General features: G+C 40.6%; 2 protein-coding genes across 3 annotated transcripts in view; one reads left to right on the top strand and one right to left on the bottom strand.

The window, feature by feature from the left end:
- Positions 1-5,864: 5,864 nt before the first annotated feature.
- On the bottom strand, positions 5,865-16,850 carry LOC137295577 (ADP-ribosylation factor-like protein 8A). Its single transcript, XM_067826986.1, has 6 exons — positions 16,616-16,850; positions 14,009-14,089; positions 13,402-13,475; positions 10,990-11,151; positions 10,230-10,300; positions 5,865-9,816 (listed from the first exon to the last, which is right to left on the bottom strand). Exons 1-6 carry the CDS (start codon positions 16,736-16,738, stop codon positions 9,770-9,772), a joined length of 558 nt encoding a protein of 185 aa, XP_067683087.1. The 5' UTR covers positions 16,739-16,850; the 3' UTR covers positions 5,865-9,769.
- Positions 16,851-17,613: 763 nt separating this feature from the next.
- LOC137296241 (dipeptidyl peptidase 1-like) overlaps positions 17,614-26,904 on the top strand; it is a 106,160-nt gene continuing 96,869 nt past the window's right edge. Inside the window, exons 1-4 of one of the 2 annotated variants that reach the window (XM_067827982.1) lie at positions 17,614-17,867; positions 18,504-18,601; positions 18,826-19,025; positions 19,775-19,930. In XM_067827982.1, the coding sequence (XP_067684083.1) occupies positions 17,714-17,867; positions 18,504-18,601; positions 18,826-19,025; positions 19,775-19,930 (608 nt within the window). In that variant the 5' untranslated portion in view covers positions 17,614-17,713. The remainder of the gene's footprint in view (positions 17,868-18,503; positions 18,602-18,825; positions 19,026-19,774; positions 19,931-26,904) is intronic. The other variant, XM_067827983.1, reaches the window with a different exon arrangement.

Raw genomic sequence — 26,904 nt, forward strand, 5'->3', positions numbered from 1 at the left:
CGGTGGCTGCACGATAATTGTTATTATGATTGTTATTTGAAATTCAAATAATTATTTTGTAAAATGTATTTTTGTTGTATCATAACTGGTGACAAAAGATGTAAGTTTAACAAAATTCCAGGTTTTGATCCACAAAGATTTAATAGAGATGCAAGGGACGACGGGAGACATCTGAAAGAGAAATCTCAGGGTACGTGGGAAAATGAAACATGGAACAGTTCTTCTGCTCTGATTATTTCTAGAGTTTCTGTGCCAACCTGCCTTAGTGGATTTCATATTCCAGACACAGACAGACAGACAGACGTATCGCTATAGGGTCTGAAGCGGACAGAAGGGGATAAAGGGAATGGGTAAGTTTTTAACTAAATAATATGATGATATGGTAATAAAAGCTTTGATTTACAAAGTTGTAAGTTTTGAAGTTGTTCATTTATACACGTGTATTATAATCCTTCCTTGATACTCCAGATTCTAAATGCCGCTCAAAGCACACGATGGTATATACTAGGATACAGAGGACAGATGCTGTAAAATAAGAACTAAGAAATAGATATATGATCAAAACAATTTATGTGGATAAGCATAATAATAATTTATCGACTGTGACCATGGCAACATACAACAATGCTTCAAAGGGTCACGGTGACACGAAGTCCTTGTGCACTGAGTGGTTTCACACAGTTTTATTTTCAATAGACTTCTGACTTCACTAGGCTGCACCGTAACCAACATACAACCGGAATGTAACTGACCGTATCGAAAATGAAATCTAGAAAAACCGTATTTGTTGTAGAGAAGGACCTTCATGTTTTGCGCTGGTTGACGAGAGCACACTTTGAAGAGTTCATGGGCCAGCCTCACGTCTAATAAGTCTGAAAACTGAAATGGAGCGCTTTGAGATGGAACATCATTGGCGGATCCGGGGTTCACAGGCACGCACGCACGCGCGAACGAACGAACGCACGCACGCACGCACAGAGGTCCTTAGATCATGTATGGATGAAAGTCCTTCACACAGGTGTGTGTGTGTGTGTGTGTGTGTGTGTGTGTGTGTGTGTGTGTGTGTGTGTGTGTGTGTGTGTGTGTGTGTGTGTGTGTGTGTGTGTGTGTGTGTGTGTGTGTGTGTGTGTGTGTGTGTGTGTGTGTGTGTGTGTGTGTGTGTGTGTGTGTGTGTGTGTGTGTGTGTGTGTGTGTATGAACGGTCTCTTGGCGCTAAGACTACCATAGGTCACGTTAAGCAAGGAAGTTACGACCACGTAAGAACGTGTCCAGGTCCCGTTTCACAAAATTCTCTTAAGCCTCAGATATCGTAACCTTTCTCTCTCTCCGTTCGTACCTCATATACTGTAACATATGGGGTACATACGCTACGAGGAAAGTTACGACATCTTAGACTTACGAGAGTGAAACAGGCCCTGGATGTTAGGTCAAAAGGAAAGAAACAAAACCCAAAACGAGACAAACAAGAAACATTCACACTATTACGCGATTCGCATAACGCAGTATGTTCATTCTTCTGTTGAACATATCGAGAAGATTCTGTACAATAACAGGAAGGCGCGTCTCTTATCGCGTTCCAGCGTGTTGGAAATGCCTCCGCGCATTCATACTTGAAAGTACACACATTAATTCATTGAATGGATCTGGGGACGTTCTAAATTGAAATAAAGTACATGTATCTGCATACTCGTCTCTGTTATTGTTGTTAATTTATGTTGTGACCATTCGATTTCCGGGATACTGGATTTGTTTACATCAAACACGTTTTCGGTAAAATAGTTGACTGGGATATGTCGTATTTAAAGAAACAAAGACAGGCACTGCTAAAATGGTATTTGCATTGATATGCAAACATTTACTGTGAATATACTACAAAACTGCTGTCTGCTTGGATGTATGAAAGCATACTACTGAATGGTATTAATGTCGTCTATAACCTTTATCTACATGAAGGTGTTAATGATTTTAGACTGCGATACCAATAGGATTCCAAGCAGGAGAGCATGTGAAGATCCGGGACAGAACTGGTCTTCAGCGACCCGATCTTGTCGTAATTGGCGACTGAGGGTATCGGGTGCTCAGACTCGCTGAAGATCCTGGTCAGGACTTTCGTACAATGCGACCAAGATTCGCTGACTTGGTTGACAAGTCATTGCAGCCTAATTGCTTAGATTAATGCTCATACTGTTGATCAGTGGCTTGTCTGATCCTGACTCGATTATGTACATGTATAGCTAGAATAATGATGAGCGTGGGGTTAAACGAACATTAGAAACTTTGTACATTTTACCAAACTGCTAACATGTAAGCTTTTGATTATCTTATAGACGTACTTCCACTATCTACAAATTTTCTGAAAGTGAAGCTTGCCGTAGCAGTGCCCTGGTGGTAGACACCAATTAAATGATTTCTTTTTAAAATGTCCAAAGTATGTCAGTTGCCGATTTGATATGACACAAAGCCTTGAAATCCCCAAAGTTATCTGAGATATGAACACCATTCTGTAAAGCAGCTTTAGTCTACCCCAAACTATAAATGCAACACAGGAACCCGATATCGCACTGTAGGTTAAACATAGACCATAGATATATGTATGACGTGAGTGTATATCTATGGTCTATGTTTAACCTACAGTGCGATATATGACGTGAGTGTATATCTATGGTCTATGTTTAACCTACAGTGCGATATCGGGTTCCTGTGAAATGAAAATATCTGTAGTCATGTCCATGAGTTCCTTGTACGCAGTAGGCGTGCAATACGTCATAAGTAATGTGTAAAACGTCATACCTCTGTTCAATGTCATTTACATGTGTTCTATGTAATTAACGAGATAGGGCTTGAATAAGATGAATGACTTTTGCCTAATCCTTTTCAATACTGAATAAAATGTGTTCAAAGAAACAAATAAAACACACAGGTGAGCTAAAATACAAGGAACTGTGTTTAGCCACTTGGTTGATTGGTGACCTCTCACCTTGGTGAGATCTCCAAAACTATAATCGCCAGTCCTTTGAGATATCGAGTTCAAAACAATCATGTTGGTGCTGTCATTACGACTTTGCTATAAAATTGATTACACTGGTCGTGACAAGAGGATTACTTTGTGGAATAAGGCACTGACCTTGAACCCACAATTTGACAAGCTCTGAACCAGTCCACCCCTATTCTACCCTGCCATTTCACATGGAGCCCACCCAACGCTTGTCTAATCTATCAGCTCTTTTTATCGTTTGGCAAACACCTTGAGCAACAGTTGCAGTGTATGTGGACTTGAGAGGTTTCAACGGGTTACCCGTCAACACGCTACAGTCTTTCATGAATCTTTTATGTTTTCAAGTAGGATTACCCAACCCTGGCCACGCTGTGTCATGCAGTCCTTTAACAGTTCACCTAGTCAGTCGTAATCACTGTTCACATTGTATATCACACATTCAACTTTTGTTTCCCAGGATGTGCAGAAGGCCGTTTCTCATCTGCAACTTCAGGCAGCAGAAGTGAGTGAGTGAGTTAGTTTTACGCCGTACTCAGAAATATTCCAGCTATACGTCGGCGGTCTGTAAATAATCGAGTCTGGACCAGACAATCCTGTGATCAACAGCATGAGCATCGAACTGCGCATTTGGGAACCAATGACATGGGTCTGACCACCCGATCCCGTTAGTTGCCTCTTACGACAAGCATAGTCGCCTTTATGGCAAGCATGGGTTGCTGAAGGCCTATTCTAACCCGGGACCTTCACTGGTCCAAGCACCAGAAGAGCGGACTGGCTGAAAACAATAAATAATAATTAATACATTAAAATTGTTTTTCACCAATTGTGAAGCTTATTTTATGAACTTTTAAATTTTACATCACTGGTTAAGTCTTTAAATGAACGTAACAGTCCTGCACCGTTGTCTCGATATTCATTGGATAAAAAAATATATATCGAGTTATCCGAACTTCGAGACATCCGACTAGGGGATATAATGCCATATCGCTATGAAAGAAACAAAACAAAAGGTAGATTTCACGAATACTTATTTTCATGTGTGTTGAGAAAAGATCAAGCTGAGGTGTTCTTTTGTATTTTTAACGGGAAAAACAAAAGTACGGAAACCTTTATTATTGAAAGAAAATTGAAGTCGGCGAGATATGAAACGCAGGAAAACGCCCTGAAGGCCTGTTATGGCTATGAGGGAAGTTGTAAGGGGGTTAAAAGTGGCGTTAAACACGATTATGCACTTCAACTTCGACATGAATACGTGCGGCCTACTTTTACCCGTTTGCATTATTGATGGTTTTGTAATGCTAGCCCACAAAGATACCATGGTCACAGTTTCACATGGATACTCCACTCACAAACAGTATCCCGACTTCCGTTCACCAATCGTGCTGTGACTTTTGCTTACGATCACTGTATCGCTAGGATCGCTTTGGGGAACGAGTACCCGTCCTCGAGGTATTTCCCCCCCCCCCCCCCCCCCCATCAACCACAAGCACTAGACTGCCCAACAGGTTAAACGTTTTAACCTTTCTTGTTTGCTGTTTAACACCGCACTCGGCAATTTCATATGTACGAGTGCTTGCAAAAGTTCCTGCTAAAAACGTATCAGGCTGAAACATCTGCTGTCGTACTTCTTCCTGCATGTGTGCGATCGGGTTCAAGTTGGGGCAAACGGGAAGGCAGCCCATGACACCATCAGTGTGATGTAAAAATGTGCTCATCAGAATTGCAAGTCTAGAATATGTGGCTATTTCCACTGCTTTTGAAAATGAAGAAAGTCTCATGGCTCCATTTCATTTCATTTTCTTTTCTTTCTCTATGAACTTTTTCAGCAAAATATGTTCATTTCAGAGGCTATCTGTTAGTCTAGCGTAGGGTTGTAAAGTTGAAATGTCAGTCTAGGACATGAACAGCAGAAATATTGAGGCCTAAACGTTGCTTCTCACATTCGTCATGCTAAGTACCATGCCATTGAGAAAGGGCAATGTGAAGCATTACACATCACTGAAGGCAATCAGGTTCATGGAGTTTGACATGTCTGCAGCCACTTCGTCAATGTTGAACACGATAAAATTGTGTCCAGATGGATCCTGTGTATGCTAGTATAGGTGGGATACCAGCGGTGCTCAGTCGTTTCCCGGTGGCCTGTGATCACAGGCTATCTTAGGAAAAAAACGAGGACACGGAGGTTATAGTCACAGGTTTGATTCCTATGTGTCATCTTGTTGTGATGTCACACGTCTCGCACAAATGCCTTGGATTGTCAGGATATGTGCCCTTCACCTGCACTCTCGTGCACAGACTACGTCCTGTCTGACGACTACAGCCCTTGGTGCAACTGTGAAAAATATGTTTTGAATACCAGTACCCTTAGGTCGATGGTCATGCGATGGTCTCTCATAAAGAAGTTGATATCCATAAAATCTTCATTCTTATGTATTTTCACTTCTAAATGACATTCAAAGACCTGGTGCATAATTGCTCTTTTATTAAACCTTGCAAGTTACAAGTGTTGTCCTCCTAACAATGGCTGTGTTCTTGAATCCATAAGCACAACCGCTAACAGGACCATGTGACTCACTCCATTTGCCTAACTTTGTCCCTGTGGCCACGACCACCTTCAAACAGGGAGGTTGTGGGTGGGTGAGAGTGGTAGAGGGGTTGGGTGTTGGGTGTTGGGTGTGTGTGTGCAACCCCACTTTTGTCCTGAAAGTTTATTTAATGACCACTGAAACATAAGAAAAGCTGTATCTGCCTGATTATCTTACACTTAGTCAGTGTGCCATCATTTGTTCATGCTCAGCTCCCTTGGGAACATACAAGCTGCCTTGTCATACTGATGGAAACTGTCATCTCCATAATAAATAAACAGAAATCACAGTGTTAACATATTTAATGACGAAATAAATGAAGCGATACACTGGACGACCTCAATCATCAAAAGACATGATGTCTGCTATAGTATAGATCAACGTGCGCATAAAACTGACAATGTACAGTTGCAGTATGTACACATAAGTTCCAGTTACCTTGCCAAGACAACAAATATACAGAAAAATCAGCTTGCAACCAAGTGATACTCATGTAAACGTTCCACTTCTGGATTATCAGCTACTGTTACTAACACTTTTCAGACACTGACATCCCAAGCCATCATGTCTGTGTTCACTTTGCAATCTGGAATCTCCAACATCCCCTCAAATTCAAAATCCTTATTTGAATCTAAAACTCACACCAAATGTCAAATCATACAAGAATGATTTCTAATGTATTCATTTAAATGAATTTAATAACGTGGGGCAAACAATCTATTCCTATTGTTGTGTGCTGGTCTGTTTACTATTGATTACAGACTGAATAATAACAATGACAGGGTCTGCCATGAGATCTGTGAAAGCTTCAAATGGTTGCCAACATTCAACAAAACCCTTCCAATAGAAGAGCTGACAGACAGTGTTGAATTGACCAGCACCCTCCTGAGAGTATCAAGCAGATTTTACTGTAGCTTCAGTCATTTGTAGACACCTTGTTACAGGAATGCAATAGCAGTAACAAACATGGACAGTGGAAAATTTTCTGATAAGTAGGTAAGCGGATATAGATGTAGTTAATTTGTGGCCAGCATCAACACAGAGCCAAGTCCTGTTTCACAAAGCATGTGTACATTTATGACAATAGCAGCGCTATGATTGCTTTGCTAAACAGGGCCTTGGTCAATACTGAACTCAGCAATCTATCAATTATTGGCTTACAAAACACATAACTTGTAACAATTGTTAAAAGCAATGGCACACACAAATATACTACCAGAAACAGATTACATCCGATGTTGCATGTCAAAGACCTTTACAACTATAAAATAAATGGTCAGACTGTGAAGATAAGGTGGGTTTAAGAATTTGAGCTATCTTTAGTCTGTTGAAGCAGTGTCTGGAACGACATGTTGTACAGTTTAATACACACCATTACCAAGATGTAAATAGCATATGGGACAATACTATCTGGACTAGAAAACAGGACTTCATGAGTTACCTCCCTTTACAACATGGACCCACACAGCTGTTTTCTTCCACATGTTGTTACCAAGGTGACCACGACTTAGCCCTAGTTACTGAATAGCATTAGCAACATCAACTTAACGCAGTACTGCTGTCATATTTACAACATTAGATAAATAGAAGGTAGCAGTGACAGATTAATCATGTTTTCAATACGAGGTGTCTGTTCTGAAAACTGATCTTCATAAACGGAATACGACAACACATAATGAACAAAACTTTCTCATGGAAAAGTGACGTTAGAAATAAATAGACATTTCATATTCTAGCCTGATATAAAAAATTAATCAAAGATACCACTATTTAAGACACAAAGTATTAACTCATCATCTGAACCACCATTTCAAATATAGGAACATTTCACAAGAACTTCTAGTTTTACAAAGATAACTTAAGTTAGTATGCATCTTTAATAGCACAGGGATGTTTCTGATAACTGATTAAATCACTTGTGCATTTCAGCGCATGACCTAATTACTCTGTAATTACTGTAATACATAAGTTATGTGTTTGTTTCAATCTGCCATGTACCTATCCAAAACTAGGTTTAACATTATGAGATGTATCTACAATTTTATAGACAAATAAATAGTCATGAGGATCATATCACGTGTATTAGACATGTATTAGTTGTACAACGAATACAATATTTTATTCATACACAAATGTGGGAGTATGCTATATGTAATGCCATACATTATATTCAGTATTCCTCTAAAACCAATAAATATTGCTTCCAAAGACTCAGATGTTGATAACACACACTATATCACATGCCTAGCAAGTTAAGATAGCAACTGACCACTAGATCAGTCTACAGACACTGACATCAATATCACTGTCTTACCCAGCAAAATACCAAATCCTACACCCAAATATAGTCGTAACCGAGAACAACAGAATACAAAATATACAACTCAAAACAAGTTTAAAACACCTTATTAATGTGTCATGGCATGTGTTACACTCATTTTGAGTTGAACATAATGATATATCAGACTGAAGAAGAACTGCTCGGCCAGATTATTTTACAACTCAGTGGCCACGATGCTGAATGCAACTGAGTATTTCTTCTTACCTATTGCATCTTATTTATTCATCACTGCTATTGACAAGAGTGCCATGTGTGCATAAATATCACAAAACTGGTCAAACATAACCACTTATCTGCTAATTGAGGACATGAAAAATGGTGAGGACCGGAAGTTTTCAAGAAAACTTACACAGATAACCCCTGCTCCTAAAATTTAGAAAATTTGAAGCCAGGGTTACAGATATTGATCTTTTTTTTCTGTGATCTCTAAATGTGGAAGTATCACATGCAAGCCAGAGATAGTTGCTGACCAGCTGGAATTTACTTTTGTTTTGTTCATCCCATATACTCTAGCACTAGATCTGGAGGCGTGAGGGTAAAATCACACTGAAATTGACAGCGGTTGACAAACCCCTTCACAATGTTAAACATGCATACTGTAGAAATGAGGTAAGAAGTACAAAAATCTCCAAACAAAAGCACTCAATTCACAATCAGTTCAAAATATGGAATAACTGATATCTTTGATATGGAAAGCACTAAATTCTAACATAAACAAAGACAGTATTTTTATAATTTGATTAACATCATTGTACAGCACAAAATCATGTTAAAATACTGTGTGCTTTTGAGAAATCTTAGAATCTATTAAAATATATTCCTAACATGATCTACCTTAGATGTCATTCTAGTGGTATCATCATGGACCCATGTGGGGCCATTCAAGCACAGTGAAAAAACGGTTACATGATCTATTTGTTTAGCAATTGTCCACCGACAATGACGTAATACAAAACAGAAAAAACAAACCCAGACAGATTCTGACACTTCAACACCACAACGCAGTCCTCAGATGTAAAACTTACAACACATTCCCAAGGCTACCTTTTTCTTGAAATAAGGACATTATGTAATTCAGTTTAATATGTAAATAACTTAACCTCATAATCTGCATTAAAGCTGAAACAGTTCACGGCTCTACTTAGTCATTTTACTGTACCAAACATGACCATGATGACAGATTCAAATGGATTCCATAAATATAATCTACAAATTTGTTCAAATTATTTGCATATATTATGCACAAACAGGCACCAGCTGACATTTGGCTCTTTTCAATGACAGATGGCCTACAGGTAAAATGAGCATTTGACACCAAAATTACATATTTTTCAAAACATTTTCCTTCTTTCAAAATTTGGAATGGACACATGACATGATGCTCTACTAATGTGTATCATTATCATGATATATACTGTATCATCAACCGTGAGTGTTTCAGCCCAAATCTGTTTCCCCAACTAGGTTGATAGGACTATATACAGGTTCAAAGTGCTTGATACTGAGCCAAAGAAGCAACACATATGAGCTATATTTCTTTGCTCAGGTTTACACTGCAGTGAGGCTCATGAGCTCATGAAACAACAGTCATCTCAAAAAAATATTAAAAAAAAAATACAGTGGACAGACAAGGAGAAGTAGAGCTGTCACTGCCGATGTCAATGATGTGGCCAGCTGTCGAAGAAGCAGTCGCTGGTGTTGTCAGTAACTCGGCAGTGACCTTGTGTCATTTGACAGCGGTAGACTGTCCTTGGAATACTTAGTCACTTCTCATACAAATCCAATCGTTCACTATCAAACCTTGACTGCAGTCACTCATACATTGGTCTGGTCTGTAGGTGTCCATCTTTAATGACCAGACTTGGAATGCTGGATTAGCCACTGCAATGTGATGTCTGGAACAAACCATCAGGGCAGATTATCTTCACATACTCATATTCATGCAACACTTCATTGAAATTAACAGATTCTACCTGCCGAAAGTGTAAACATCACAAATTTAAAATAAATCTCAACAAAATGAATGAGTGAGTTTAGTTATAAGCCACTAAGCAATACTTCAGCCATATGGTATCAGTCTGTAAATAAGCGAATCTGGACCAGACAGTTCATTTGTCAACAGCATCGATCTGAGCAACTGGGAACTGATGACTTGGCAACTAAACCAACGAGCATGACTCCACCCACCCCAAAACACCCTTGATTCCGTTAGTTGCAAGACTGGTGACTTATTAACAAGGTTGCATACCCTAAAGCATGCAGGTATTATGACGGTAATGATATTTCTGTGAAGAGTTGATGTCCTTACCTATATTTTCCTTTTCTTTGCAAGATATAGAGTAACAACAGATTTCTCTATCTTGGATTGCCGACAGATTCCTGCAAGTGAAAACAAACATGAGAAGCAGTTTGCAACATATCATCTAGTGTATGATAGATAATACGTCTGCAAAAGTCAGATAAACAGTAAATGTCCCTTAAAGTCTGTTCTATGGAATCGATGTCTAATACTGGTGGTGGCTTTGGTTTCTAATTCATCTGAGTTACCTCCGTTTACTCTATCACTTCAGTCACTGACTGGTTTAAAACAAGTGAATAAAATAAAGGTCAGTCCGTAATTTCTTGTGTCAGTCTGTTTTTCAAACTGTATGTCATTTCTCACAAACTCAAACATGATCAATCGGACCGGTGGCCATATTGATGCCGTCAAACCATCATTGATTGATACATTATCCCATAATCCCACTTGAATTAGTGAATGGAAATCAAGAGCAAGTGACTTGATAATGTAATAGCCATAAGAACAGATCCATGGGTTAGTGTAGGTTTCCCAAAATGCAAGACCTGGAAATGAATGGATGGGAGCTGGTACAACTCTGAGCCAACGAAACGTCAGCAAAATGATTCCCAACTTCCAGTGCACTCTCATATGCGAACTCTAACTATGGATTGTAGTTTGTATGACTTAATTGAGCATTGTTCAGAAATTATGTATGGGAATATTGTTCATTACAAGTTTGGTGGTGATGCTGCAGACAAAAGTATTCCTAGTAATATCTGCTCCTTACATCCTCTCAATGAGTTCCTTCTCGTCTAATGCCCCTGCAAGATCCCGCTTGTTGCCCAGCACCAGTACCGGGATCCCCTGCAGCTGGGGTTTGTCCAGCAGATTGTGCAGCTCGTTTCGGGAAGCCTCCAGCTTGTCATGATCCGCGGCATCCACCATGTACCTGTATAAACAACATAGCTGTAGTAGCCTCATGACAAGTACCTGTAGCAAAAACATAACTGTAGTAGCCTAATGACTTGTACTTGTGCCAACAACACAACTGCAGTAGCCTTGTGACGTAGATGTAGCAGCAGCAACACAGCTGTAGAAACCCTGTGACATGATAATAGCAACAACATAGCTGTAGTAGCTTCATGACATGTACCTGTAGCTACAACATAGCTGGAGTAGCTTCATGACATGTACCTGTAGCAACAACATAGCTGTAGTAGCTTCATGAAATGTACCTGTAGCACTAACAGCTGAAGTAGCTTCATGACATGTACCTGTAGCAACATAGCTGTAGTAGCTTCATGAAATGTACCTGTAGCAACAACATAGCTGGAGTAGCTTCATGACATGTACTTGTAGCAACAACATAGCTGTAGTAGCTTCATGACATGTACCTGTAGCAACAACATAGCGGTAGTAGTAGCATGACATGTACCTGTAGCAACAACATAGCTGTAGTAGCTTCATGACATGTACCTGTAGCAACAACATAGCTGTAATAGTGAGTGAGTGTAGTTTACGCCACACTCAGCATTATGCCAGCTTTATAGCGCCAGTCTGTAAATAATCGAGTCTGGTCCAGACAATCCAGTGATCAACAACAAAAGCATCGATCTGCGCATTTTGGGAACCAATGACATGCTTCAACCAAGTCAGCGAGCCTGACCAGCCGATCTCATTAGTCGCCTCTTGTGACAAGCATAGTCACATTTTATGGCAAGCATGGGTTGCTGAAGGCCTATTCTACACCCGGACCTTCACGGGACAGTACCTATAACAACAACATAGCTGTAGTAGCCTTGTATGTACCTGTAATTACAACATAGCTGTAGTAGCTTCATGACATGTACCTGTAGCTACAACATAGCTGGAGTAGCTTCATGACATGTACCTGTAGCAACAACATAGCTGTAGTAGCTTCATGAAATGTACCTGTAGCACTAACAGCTGAAGTAGCTTCATGACATGTACCTGTAGCAACATAGCTGTAGTAGCTTCATGAAATGTACCTGTAGCAACAACATAGCTGGAGTAGCTTCATGACATGTACTTGTAGCAACAACATAGCTGTAGTAGCTTCATGACATGTACCTGTAGCAACAACATAGCGGTAGTAGTAGCATGACATGTACCTGTAGCAACAACATAGCTGTAGTAGCTTCATGACATGTACCTGTAGCAACAACATAGCTGTAATAGTGAGTGAGTGTAGTTTACGCCACACTCAGCATTATGCCAGCTTTATAGCGCCAGTCTGTAAATAATCGAGTCTGGTCCAGACAATCCAGTGATCAACAACAAAAGCATCGATCTGCACATTTTGGGAACCAATGACATGCTTCAACCAAGTCAGCGAGCCTGACCAGCCGATCTCATTAGTCGCCTCTTGTGACAAGCATAGTCACATTTTATGGCAAGCATGGGTTGCTGAAGGCCTATTCTACACCCGGACCTTCACGGGACAGTACCTATAACAACAACATAGCTGTAGTAGCCTTGTATGTACCTGTAATTACAACATAGCTGTAGAAGCCTCGTAACACGCAGCTGTAGAAGCCTATTGACATGTAGCTATAGCAACAACATAGCTGTTGGAGCCTCATGACATGTACTTCTAGCAATAATATAGTTGTAGTAGCCTCATGACATGTAACTGTAGCAACAACAGCTGTAGTAGCCTCATGACATGTAACTGTAGAAACAACACAGCTGTCGCAGCCTCGTGACATGTAGCTGCTGGAACAACATAGCTGTACAAGTCTCATGACATGTACCTGTAGCTGTCTCATGACAAATACTTGCAGCAACAACACTGCTGTAGTAGTTGCATTGCATGTATGTGCCTGATGCAATAATACAGCTGTAGTAGTTGCAAGAGTCATCAGCAAGTACAAGAGTCAACAGAAGATGACAAGGGTCCAATGTGAAATTTCAACAATTCTGAATCATATCCATGGAGACTGAGAAAAATACAAATGCTCAAAATCTGTGAACAGCAAAAGACACAACTTCTCAATCTGCTTGAAATTTCTGCCATGTCTTGTAGAAAGATACTGAATGGTTTTCATGTTGTGCCACTGAAACGAAGTCCACCCTTCCATTTAGAGACTAAGTGCGAACAGTTTAATGTAATGTAATGCCAGAGGGGATAATAATACATTACAGCTAAACAAACCACTAACCAGTACTTGATACTCACACAATGGCATTGACACCTCTACAGTATCTCTCCCACATACTTCGGAACCTGGGCTGGCCACCAATATCCCACAACTGTGAAAGAATAAAACAAAATGATCATCCATAAAACAACAAATAATTTTTACCATGATCTGAGTTTGGATAAACATTTTGTAAAATGCTTTATATTGTATTATGTCAGCACTAACATACTGCAGGATAGCTGATGGTGATAGGAATCCTGAGAGTATGTCTGCCATTTTTTCAGAACATATGAGTGAGTTTAGTTTTACACAGCCTTGAGCAATATTTCAGTTATTTCATGGCATGGAACGCCATAAATGGGTTTAACACATTGTACCCATGTAGGGAATTGAACCCAGGTCTTCAACCTGAAACACTTTACCCACTTGGCCACCCCACCCCCCACACAGCATATGAGCCTGATGTTGGGGAAACCTGAAGTGACTGATGCAAATCCTGAATGTTTAACACTTACCAGTATCCCCACATTAACCAACAAAAACATCTTCACAATAACCATTCATCTGACAACAGAAATAAAAAGACTTAACAACTTCAAACTAAGTCGAGGACCTACACAACAACAAAGTCTGCTTAATTACCTTGATTGTGACGTTCCCTTTGGTAATTTTCCTCATGTTAAAACCAACTGTAGGAATCATGTCCTCGCTGAACTGTCCAGACTGCAAAAGTAAATCAGTCACATAAGTACCAGTGAACAAAAGTCTACTGCATATAACAATATTTGCCACTGCTTTCTCAAAGTGTCCATATTCACCTAAGAGGTTTCACAGAACTTGCAATGAAACTCACAGAAGGAGACAGTATAACATAACACACACAAACATTCAACCTCGATATCTCCAGGGTATACGTTCCGATAAGTCTCCACAGTATCCTGGACACATCTATGCCTTGGCCCAATAATTTTATTACCTCCCTTTGCTGGCTCCACATTATCACAGTAGGCTGTTGTTATAATCAAGCTTGCCAGTGTCAACAAAGGTAGCAGTTGCAACTGCTGCGGTTTGCTCGCCGTGCGACACACAATTTGGGGAAGCTATACAGACAAATTTACAGGTCCAAAACTTTTTGAAAACAAATACAAGAAATCCATCTACCTCTTTCAGAAGAACCTCTGCATGGCTTGTTTGCCAAGGTTAATCGGTTTGATAATTTAAAAAGGGAAAGTGAGTTGTGATTGGTTTGCTCAATTTCCCAGCGTATACACCTGATTGGATAAATAACCAGCTAAGGGAGGCAATAAAATTAGCCATAGATGCATCCAGGGTATAGTGGAGACTTTTCGGAACGTATACCCTGGAGATATCGAGGATGACAAACATTTGGCTCCAGCTGAAACATCTCCCTTGTGATAGACATGTGGTTGGTAAAAACAAAAACACTTTAACTGATTTTTTTTCCAGATCAGACTTATTTGAAACAAGGAAGAGATTAAAATGTGTCCTCTAATTGTAACAAAGATCACATGAACATGACTACAGTGAGACATACATGTTATGTGTTGGACGGGGATTGAAAACACATCATGGAAAAAGGACATGGATTCTCTCTACACATCTTCTCAATGTCATAGGCATCTTCAGTGTGGAGAAACATAATGGTTTTATTTTCAACACAAAAAGAAACAAATTAATGAGTGTGTATGGTTATGTGTTGCTTTTAGCAATATTTCAGCAATATCATGGAAGGAGACACAAATAATGGGCTTAACATTGTACCCATGTGGGAAAGCAAACCTGGGGCTATGATGGATCAAGCAAATGATTTAAGTTACCACTAGGTTACCAAACCTCCCCCAACAATTTATGAGAGAGATAATTACTTAAGTACATAGTGTGTCTGTTCTACTGACACTAGTGAATGATCAAAATCAAGCATCACCAAGCATTGTGATATTGTTCTTGGAGTGAGGGTAACAACCTTTCTGCTCACAGCACTTTCATCCAAGTTGTTCCACATCATATGAATGGATTACATGAACAATTTCATAATACTTCTAGGTAGGGATTATCTAGAAAATCTCACAAACAACTGGTGAAGCATATTTAATCTCACATTACCACAGACTCTGGCAAATGATCAGATGTCAAACTCTGGTGGCAAATTAGGTACTGGAATAGGTGTAAGTTTCATGGACTTGCGCCCATTTCTACTACCTGTTTGGACACTTTGATAATACTGGTCAAATGGTATCTTACAACACTTGAGATGCATAGGCCTATAGTCTTCATGCAGTTTGGGTAACTTGTTATGTGATTCTATCCTATGAACAGAATATTGTACATTTACAGCATGAAGCACAGCATAAGCAATATAGCCAACTCTGGTTGCATTTTTTTCTTCAAAATGATTAAACCTCCAAATCTAAGGTAATAAAAAGTCACCAATCAACACAGGAATATTACTTAAAATATGACATGTGACAGTTTCATAACAACATCCATAAATTTCAACACATGGGTAGCATTCATTAATTTTTTAAACTGAATACACGAATACCTAAAATAGCATGCCTTTGCGATTGCTATGACTCTAGTATGAGTGTTTGTGGAGTGTGAATTCTCCAAATTTTGTAATCAAGCCCAGTGGCTGAATCTGGCACCTGAACAAATTAGAAACTGTTACTAAGGAAGAAGACTGCACTTATTCCTCAACAATACAGCATAAGGCCTCGGGTATTCTACATTAGAATATCCCTGTAACCTATCCCTCAAGTAACTGCATCATGTTTATCAATATTTTTCATGTTTCAATCAACATTTCCTTTACACTTTATGCTTGAGCCTAGCAACAACGCTGTTGCAGTAAAATTCTGAATGAATTCGATCTTAACTAATTCTAATTAGTTGCTGAATGAGTGCTTGAAAGTACTGAGCAAGTATTATTGACAAATTTATTTCGACAAACCATTTGACTGTGAGTCACTGCAAAATCAAATGTTGGAAAATGAATGAACAAAGGAACTGACAGTCGCAGAGTCTTAATTAAATATCCATTGCAAAGTCGGATTTCGCTTCCCTGTCCACGTTTAAGTGTCCCAAACGTGATAGCACGAAATAGTTTACTTTATATTCCTAAGATGTCGGTGAAGAATAATCCACACGAGGAAGTGACGCGCTGATTTGCTAGTAGGCGGTTTCTATCACGATCGCTGCCATCGGGGTTCACAGCTGACTCCAACTTACCGCTATTACGTTTACAAATGTAGTTTTACCAGAATACTGTAAGCCTACAAGTGTAAGTTCCATCTCCTCTTTCCAGAAGAGGCTTTTGAACCAGTCCAATATCTTTTGAATCATAGCAAACATGGTGATAAACAAGATATTCCAAGTGACAGTCAAATGAACGCCTCTCAATTTTTCCTAAACCGGAAAGACACACAGTTCTCCGTACATCACATGACACACAGGGGTCAAAGGTCAATTCCCAGTGATATTATCGTAAAAACATACTTTGGTCACGGGATTTCGATATTGGTATAAATCCCAATAAATTGAGAAAAAAATGAGACACATCGGGTTACTATTGACAGAGACCATATAATAGATTATATGGTCTCTGCTATTGAATAAAAAAAAATATCTGTCATGGTCGGGTGAACTGTAGGTTCTGGAAATTCTGGATAAAAATTGAATTAAAATAAACCGATATCTGACACAAAGCTCCTGATAAAAACGTACACAGATGTTATCATCTATTTTAATCTAGATATTTATCTTCGATTCCTGACAGTTGGTCAGGTCAAGAATGGTCATTGCTATCATCGGCCATTTGCTCCATTATGAGACAACTGTACACGCCAAAATTTCACTGATGCAGCAATATAATGACACTTTGTAAAAAACTACATACAACAAAGTAAAACACGTAACTGAAAGCATGAAACCCCCTTCCTTTCCTACACGCAAACGCCGTTTAATCTGTAACCTAGAGATCCGCTCGACAAATAATCTTTGTATTTTATGGTCATACATCTGTAAATATCTCATGGTAGGTACATACAATTTAACACACGTTTCTACCCATCTCGTCAACCTTGGCGCTCACACATGCACACACCTGCTCATGAAAGCAAACTGTGTACGTTAATCACTTAATACAGTTTATTGATACGGTAGTGTCATCTCCATCGCAACAGAAGTCCTCTAAATTATTAAAATATGTAGAATATATTTTGGGAAGTAGTATCCACTTTACTCGTCGGTCACATGATAATATTTACGGTCATCCCAATAGCACCTGACTGACAACAGCTGACAGTCTACACTTACAGCTGTGCAGCCATGGAGAAGTTGTCTGTGGTCGTCGTCCTTTCTATTCTTGTAGCAGTTTATGCTGATACCCCAGCTAACTGTACCTACGAAGATGTGAGAGGAACATGGGTATTTTCCGTTGGACCCAGAGGGTACACTCGCACGTTGAACTGTTCCTCTTTTTGTAAGTTTATAATTCATAACGCCGATCTATTATCAATTTCCCTCTCTCTGCCTTCAGTGAAAGAATTAATACCTTCATCATGTTTGGCGTTCTCACATTCAGGTCTTTGAATTTTAATGTTGGATTCTAAATTTCAAGAAATATATTTAGCAATGTCCAGTGTTAACGAATGATGTTTAACGTATCAGAACATTGGGTCCTGTAAGTTTCAGATGTCTGTCTGACCCACTGAAACTTACCTATGAAATAAAAATTAAACACACATTTCAGTTTTAACATTTCTTATAACTGGCATTGAATTATTAACAAATGTCAAATTTATAAAAAGCCAACAAGTGTCAGATGTCACATAGGACAATTTCAGTCATTGTGAAATATGTAGATTTCCATCTGATCGTGGGCGAATCTGAAAAGACAGTTATCTACATGTTATCAAATCATAAATAACAGATGTGCATTCACAGAGAAAATGTGTCAGAACTCCTGCCTATAAATTTGACGTGAAAAAGGCAGGATAACCAAAGACCTAAGTGCTTTTTAATACTTGGAACCAAACTGTCCAAACGTTACAATTTTAACAAAGGTTACAACCAGTTAGGGTTTAAAGTTTTACCATTGTGCTTAATTATTCAACAGCAACTGGTGAAGAGACTTATGAGGTGACCTTTGACTTTCCTGCCTTGGCTGTTGATCAGTATGGTAATGAAGGATTCTGGACTCTCATTTATAACCAGGTACACACTTGTCATGTGTTAACTGTATGTAATCTGTGTAAACATATGAGTACTGCCTTTGAAATATGATGGTTAATTTCCACAACCAGTGCTCAGCATAAGTATCACTTTATGATCCTCAGTAAACGCTAGTAATTGTATTTGTGAAGTAAAGTAAAAACATTTGTGGATTTACTTGGAATTGTCTTAAATACATATTTGTGTATTTATTTATATTATTTTAGGGATTTGAGTTCGTCATTGCTGGAAGAAAATATTTTGTTTTCTCAAAATATGAAACCTCTGGATCGAAAGTCACCAGCATCTGTGATCAAACAATGCCGGGATGGTCACATGATGTGTTTGACCGAGATTGGTCCTGTATCATTGGTAAGAAGAGCACCCCTGTCCCAAGCAAGACCTATGAAGACCCACTTGCAAAACGGTAAAACACTGAGTGTCCTCATGGACATACTGTTATCTCTGTGACCTCATACAGGGATCTGATATTACTAGTACTACCATACTGTCATTTAGTGAATCCTAGCAACAGTGCAATGATGCGATATAACTGTCGTATTGTGATTCAGTGGCATTTAATTTAATAGCTTAAGGGCAAGAAAACTTGATCTGCCAACATGATGCTTTTTAGCATACCTAAACATGAATGCTTGACTGAAATGTAATATCAAAAACAAATATGGATGTACCCAAAAAAAATGAAAAAAGATTGACAATGAAGATTTCCCCTTGCTGTGGTTTATATGTCCTCCTTGTTGTTGACAAGCCAGTTGTTTCAATGCCTGAATAGGGAACCCATCTGCAGCTCAGCTTCTGGGAAGGATGTTTTAATTGTGCTACAGATTTTTCTGTCTGCCGAGCTTTTGATTTTTTACATTTTATGTCAGTTGTTATCTTATCAGTTGGGTAAGTTTAATTTTATGCCATACTCAGCAGTATTCCAGCTATGTGGCGGTATCAGTCGGGAGAATGAAGATATTTCCATATAGGATTAATCAATGACAGGAATTCAATTGAAGGAGTGGTAACAATGACAGCAGATAGTTTATTTTCTCAACAGGAAGACATGAAAAGATGGATAGGGATAGTATTCTTTTTCTTCCTTCTTCAGATAACTTGAAGCAGATGTGCAGACATTTTACAGTGGTTTCCTTATTGTATCTAATGTTACAGTGACTTGACGCATAAGTACAGGAGCGACCTTGACCTCATCAAGAAGATCAACAGCATGCAGTCATCATGGAAGGCACAGGTGTACAAGGATCATGAACAGTATACTGTAGAGGAGATGATCAACAGAGCAGGAGGTCCTCGATCAAGGATTTTCTCGTACGTATTATCAGGTTCGATGTGTTGTAGGTTTTATAGGTCAGTTAAATACTGAGAAAAAGCCTCAGAATGTTGTTTTATTCCACTTTTAGATATATTCCAGAGGACATCAAAAATGGACTTCACACACTGAACCAGTGTGCTGTACTCTGATAGTATACGCCAGTGCCCATACTATCAACCACTGGTTTGCTTAGCTTAGACTTAACTCACTGAGTCAGAACAGGATATTATTACAACATAGATGAATGCAAAATCAAGGATTTTGTAATCATGCTCTTATCAGGGATTGCACTGGAGAATGATTAGCATATATATACTCACTTACTCATTACTTAGTCCCTTGAATATTGGCAGTTGTTGACTCTTCTGTCTCATTATCCCCTGCAACATGTTTTGCAGGGAATATTCAAATGAACAATGTCTGTCCATGCACATTTGTCTCTCCTGAAGCAGAACTTTAGAACTATTCATTATTTCTTCACCAAACTTGGCACATAGAGATGTCTGGTGGTGTACTGGTGCCTTTTGGTTGTCATGGATTCCTAAATAAAATATATTTTTTGTTTCCACTGCACCATATTTGAATTTGACAGAAATTGATTGCAGTGCTCTTTTCCGGAGTAGAACTTTAAAACAGTTCACTATTTTTTCACCACACTTGGCACATAGGTAGGTTTGGTAGTGCCTTTTCATGGTGTTGTATTTCTGAGTGAAATATTTTTAGCCTTTCCATGGCAACAAGTTTGACTTGGACTGATATTGGTGGTAGTGCTTCTTTCAGGAGTCAGTGAGTTTAGTTTAATGCTGCACTCAGCAGTATTCCAGCTGTATGGTAGGGTTTTTTAAATAATCGAGTCTGGATAATCCAGTGATCAACGGCATGAGCATGGGTTGCTGAAGACTTACTCTACCCTGAATCTTTACTTTAAAACCTTTCAGTGCTCTCATTCCACTTGCTATATACATACCATTACATTTAATGGGCATTATCATAGCTAGCAAGTTCACTGACAGTTTTGCCATTGCAGGGGATATTGATGATTTTTGCTTCTTGTTATAGATTATTTTGAGTCCATTTGAGAATCACAGAAACTGTAATAAATATGGAAGATTTACCTGTGTCAGTAGTGTCACATCTCAGATTTCCAAATATATATCAAATTAAATTCATATATGTCATGTGACTAAAGGATCATATTTCCTGCATGAACATGTGATTGAAATCAAAGCTGTCAAGCTGGTTACAGTCACATGATGCACCAACAGCCATGATGATGGGAATATCGTGATCTTCTGCCTCATCATCACTTCCCTATCCAGAGTTCCAGGATGTTTGGAGTTGTAGTGGTAGCCTAATGGTTAAAGCATCAGCTTGGCACACTGTGTGAATGTGCAGTGTGTAAAGCCCATTTCTGAAATATAGGTGGGATATTGATAAAGGTGGTTCAAAGCATACTCACTCCATCAATTCCAAATTTTATGCTATTAGTTCAAGACACTAGTAGTATATACAATGGGGGTTTTGGCTCACTTTCAAGAAATGTCTCTACAAAGCCTTATTTACTAAATAAGGCTTTGGTTGGGACCTTAGCTCTTGCTACTATTACCCCTACTACAAAAAGGTTGGGTGTCTATGAAACAGTTTACCGTGTGTTGGTAGGAGGTAACACTGTGCCGTACGGTACGATCAATAATTCTTCTCTTACAAAACCCCTACCCGGCCCATCCCTCAAGTAGTACAAGTTAGGTTCGTCGGCTTTCATATCCACTTTATCTATGTTGTAAGTTTTGACTGACCATATAGGATCGGTGGCCCGCTTACGGCTATCGCCCTCGTGTTCCCCCGGCTGGTATAGATACCTCACTTGGGCCCTATCTGGTATCTGTTTCTCCTTCCCACGCAATGGAGCGGCCGACTCTGCAACTATTGATTTTAGTTTGATAGCGTCTGCCGGTTTCTTACCGGTGAGACGGGTGACTTCATGGTTGATTGCCGACACCACCTTGGGTAACCTCGTGACCCATTCAGTCGATCGTTTTCCAGGGGTGGCCATCTCCCTAGCATACTGATAGCCGAACAAGCGCTCAGCTAAAGTCCTATTAAATCTCTCAACTATGGCTTGGCTGCGATGGGCTCCGGCCGTGCCACGTCTGACCTTTGTATCGTGTTTGGTTAGCAGTTGTGACACGGCACCCATGAACTCCCGTCCGGGGTCAACTTGCAGCTCTGTTGGCCACGTCAGCGGACTGCGTTTGTATATGCGTTCGAATCCTCTGGCTACCTGGGCTGAATCTTTCGTGGTCAAGGGTTCGGCTTCCTTGTAACGACTGGCTACGTCCACTACAGTTAAGGCATACTTGTACCTCTTGTCGTGGGGTAGGAACAGTAGGTCTGCCTGGTGAACGCTATTAGGTATGTTAATACCGAACCTCCTTCTAGGCACGTAGCGTGGTGCCGGCAAATAGATCTGCCACAGGGCTTGTTTTTCAAGCCACGCTTTGGCTTCCTCCGGGGGTACTTGCGCTATTTTAGCTAGCTTATCTACTGCGCTAGCTCCTTTCCAGTACCCACGCGGGCTGTAGTAAATAGCCTCAAATTTTTTCATGTCCATACGCGTATGTGTTTATCCCATCAATAGCTATCCAACGTTTCGTGTCCATAGGCGACAGGGACGTCTTGTTTATAGTCAGTCCGTATATCTTATGCCCATCACTTCTAAGTGTGTTCATTTTATGCCTAAAGGTGCGGGTCTTGAACAGGGCTTCCTTGAATCTGGCGTGTTTGATGTGTTGTTTCACCACATACTTCTTAACCCCCTTAGCCTTCCGGATCTCACTATTGTCGGCTTTCAGTATGGAGTACATCTTAGGTCTCAAACCTATGTACTCGGCTATGGGCGTGCCAGCACACTCGTCCTTCATCTTACCTAGGACCTTTTTATTTACCGTACTGTGTAGGGCATGGGTCTTAGGGTAGTCGCTGGTATCGTATAAATCGAGGTGTTTTTTCATGTCCTCGTACACGTCCTCGGTTCGAATCTCCATCAGCAGGGAATCCGTGTCAGTGTACAGCACTTCACACCTGTCGCTGTACTGTTTCTTGAGCTCGTTGTAGTAAAAGTCGTACATCAGGTGTTTGGATAAATCGAGGATGCTCATCCCCACGTAAACAGGCCGGTTGAATTTTATGTGGCTTTTCTTCATGTGTAGGGCAACCAGGTTGTCTGTGAATATCTTACTACGGTTGAATGCCGGACTGGCTATCAATCTCCTGAGCTTGTCTTCCTCACTCGACCGAACCAGCTTCACGGTCACGCGTTTCCTCAGGTTCTCCATAGTCTTACCAAACACCGAGTTGTTCATGAGCTTGTAGAGATTTTTCTCAAAATCACTGGTGGCTTTTTTTCGTAGGTCTGTGTTCATTCTGATGTAGGGCTCCATCCATGGGCTCTGGTCGAACATGAGCACCCTGTGTATTTTGGTCAGCCTCATACCCAACGACAGGTACAGCTGTAGGTTGCGATAGTGAACGATGTACTTGGTCTTATTCATTAAGTTAGGCACGAGTTTTTCAACGTCTGTCACACGCCCACCTAACAAGTTATGTTGGTACTCAGACATCCAGTCTGGGTTAACCCTCATACGTTCGGGGGCCAGGGGGTAGCTGTTGTGCGATGTGTGTAATTCCTTGGTATACTCTAAGTCAACCTCGAGGATATACCCTTTGTTCGAATCTGGTGCAACCCCCATAACATCAACGTGGGGTACCCATTCGAATCCCCCTGTAGGTAGATACTGGCTCATGGCCCAGCCGTACAGGTTGTTTGCGTCGAGGTAGAGAATGTGATTGGTTGGCTTGTTAGGATCGTAACCTTTCACGTATTGATTATTTGCTTTCGCGTATCGTTTGGATGCCATGGAAATCCCACCTCGCAAGCCTTTCTCAATGAATAGGTGCATGTCGTAATCTGTGAGCAATTCCAAATTAACTCCGGTCTTTTTAAGCAAGGCGTCCCACGACAGACCTGGGCTGGTGTAATACCATGCGGGGTCGAGTTTATACTGCTTTAAACACGTCCGCCTAAACGTCTCAAACACGTCGGCTAACAGCAGTACATCTGTCCTCAAGTACAGGTCGTGATAATCACCCAGGTTCTTACAACCCAGTTTATTCCATACGTTAGTCGCGTGCGAGTAATCATCTCGTGAGACGGACGCCTCATTCAGCTTGCTATAAAAACAGTCAATAGGGGGTAGTCTGGTCTCGGTGAACTTGGCCCAACTATCCATGTACTCATAGGGGTACACACCCTTCCTCATAAGCAGGGGTCTAGTCTCGGCGTCTGTGTATCGATCGGTGATAGGGAAGGTATTGTTGGCCTTGACCAGACTGTCGAGTGACGACAGGAGGAACTGAAACGAGTCAATGAACCTAAGTCCGTTTAAGCTGAAGGAGATGTATCTCTCCATGTTGTTGGGGATGCACGTTATATTACCATCGATTTTCGCGATGGCCTGCATGATCAAGTGTGAGTCGTACCCTCTCAAGTTGTGAAAGACAACGGGGATGTTTATTGTCTTAGGGTTGATTTTAAGCTTGAGGTTGCACGCGTTGTGAGCGGCGCCTCTATACTTACCAGTTATGTGACAGTGATCTCTCACCGAATCACCGTTAAGTGGTGAGTCACACACGTGACAGTTAGTGCTACTAGCGTGAGCTAGCCTGTCGACTCGGGTCAGACGCATGGGAGCGATTTTATACAATGCATTCCTAATAATTTTTTCTTCCTCCTGCAAACACTTTAGAAACCTTTCAGCCGCGTCAGGGCCCCTATACACTACCGGAGCTTTCGTTTCCCCGTCACAACGGACGACAATGTATCCAAACGAACAGGCTTTATGCTCTTGTGTCTTGTGGGTGAAGCTCTCACCACTAGGGGGTGTGGGGGATTCCCCCACAACCAAGGCTTCGAAGTCGGCGTATATGATATAAGGCACAGACATTTGGTTCTTGTGGTTACAGAATTTTAGGATATTATCACCTTCCTTAGGCATGTCGACTCGTATGGCCGTCTGCCCCACACCTTGACAATCATCCCGGTGGGATTCTAATAAATCAGCTCGGGTGAAGCCATGTAGACATCGTTCACAGAAGTGGGTCTTTTCTCTGTGTGCCGATTGGTCATACAACAGCCTGCTAAAGTGTTTTATCCATGTGTAGTGATACTTGTCACCTCGCTGGATCATGAATATATTGATAACTTGGCGATCCTTCACCGGGCTGACCCTGTGTACTATTGTTGTGTTACCTTCGTGCCCAAAGACATTTATAGCCAGATTATTCTGTTTTTCTACTTTAGTGATCTGGGATATGGGGGTGGGTTCATCTATACCATCCCAATTAAGTCCATCATCTTGGGGATAGCTAGAAAGCCTATCTGAATTAGCGCCAGCTGGAAATAAGGCTGACCTGATAGCTAACCTCAGGCAATCGTTTCCTCTATTCTTAACGTTTACTATGGCATGTTTGTTCCTATAGTAGGGAGGCAAGGCTAGGTATGACCCGCCTCTGAACGGCACGTAGTTAGCTATATCTAGATAGACATTATCGATTTTATCTACAGCCCACCCGGACCCCAAGTGTGTGTAGCGTTCTAGGTATTCTCGTATCTGCTGAAAACTGGTATCGATTGATGCGTCAATGGTCTCTGTATGTGTGACGACCTCTTGTTGACCTCGGAAGTAAGGCTGAACATACTCAGTGGCCCCTGTGGGGCCCCCAACCTGCTTATCGAGCGACATTTTCACTGTGATCTGAAACTTGATACTTCCTAGGTTATTTAGTTCCTGGTTGACCTTATCAGCTATCAGAGGCTTGATATCTGTAATGTCTATGTTTCTATCAACGTGCATGCGCCAACCTCTCAAATAGTTGCCTACAGCGCGCTCAGTGCGCACGAACTGTAGGTCAATAGCTCTATTCTGTCGTAATAATTCTACAAGCTGTGGTTTTCTCATACGGGAATACCCGCCTAAACCCAAATCGTGTGCCTCGACTTTCAGTTGTTTTACAGTGGGAGGTTTTGCTACGGGGGCATGTGATAACAATGCGGTTAACCCGGCTCTCCCCAGGTTTGAATAACCCGTGTATCCAAGCTGTTTTGCTTGAGCTTTTAATTGTTTTACTGAAGGAGGGGCTTCTAAACCTAGTAATCTCAACAATGCTGACTTCCGCATTCGAGAATACCCGATCACACCTCTCTGTTTTGCGACCCTCTTCAGCTCGCGTACAGTAGACATAGTGTTTACACCTAAGAGAACTAATGTCTAATTGCTTCACAGTAAAGGGTGATAACCCTTTCACGCACTGGAGTCTATCTTGAGCAGTCGCCTACGTTCTTTTATGTAGCCTTTTTTATTCTCGTAGATGAGTTGATGTCTGACTACGTTCGCTCCGTGAGCTTTACATAGACAGTAGTGTCCTTTAACCCCGATACCACACACAGAACACGTGTAGTTAGGACTTCCCATATGGAAACAACAGAACCCCTGATTCCTGCATTTCCTACCACAGGCCTCGGTCTTCCCCATAAGTATGTATTCGCATCGGTATGGAGCGGGTCTCATGTTTACTTATATAGGTATTTTAATTTAATTGCTTCGCAACCAACGCAGTAGCTGCTATACCCAACACTATGAAGCCCAGTTCACGATTCATTTGTCCCTTGGATGGTGTGTAGTACTGAGCGAGTGTGGGTTTATTGAGCGGTTCCAATTGTTTACCAGTTAGTAGGTAGTATTCTTTCATTGCTTCATCAACATCGTTGAATGTTTGAACGGCATGGTTTTCACGCTGGAGTTGTTCGTTAATAAAATCGATCCTCTGGAGACGTTTTTTAGCGTACTCGGCCTGTGCTCTTTGTAATTTCTCAGTAGCGAGATCGTGCCGCTTCCTTACTTCCTGTATTTCA

Source organism: Haliotis asinina, chromosome 9 (genome assembly GCF_037392515.1).
Source record: "Haliotis asinina isolate JCU_RB_2024 chromosome 9, JCU_Hal_asi_v2, whole genome shotgun sequence".
NCBI lineage: Eukaryota > Metazoa > Mollusca > Gastropoda > Lepetellida > Haliotidae > Haliotis > Haliotis asinina.

Coding starts and splice junctions, on each gene's coding strand:
- LOC137295577 (XM_067826986.1), bottom strand. CDS start 16,738: ATGTTTGCTATGATTCAAAAGATATTGGACTGGTTCAAAAGCCTCTTC. Junction 10,301..10,989: donor AAGGAACTCATTGAGAGGAT/GTAAGGAGCAGA, acceptor TTTCACTTGCAG/GAATCTGTCGGCAATCCAAG. Junction 9,817..10,229: donor CAAAGAAAAGGAAAATATAG/GTAAGGACATCA, acceptor GGTTTGTTCCAG/ACATCACATTGCAGTGGCTA.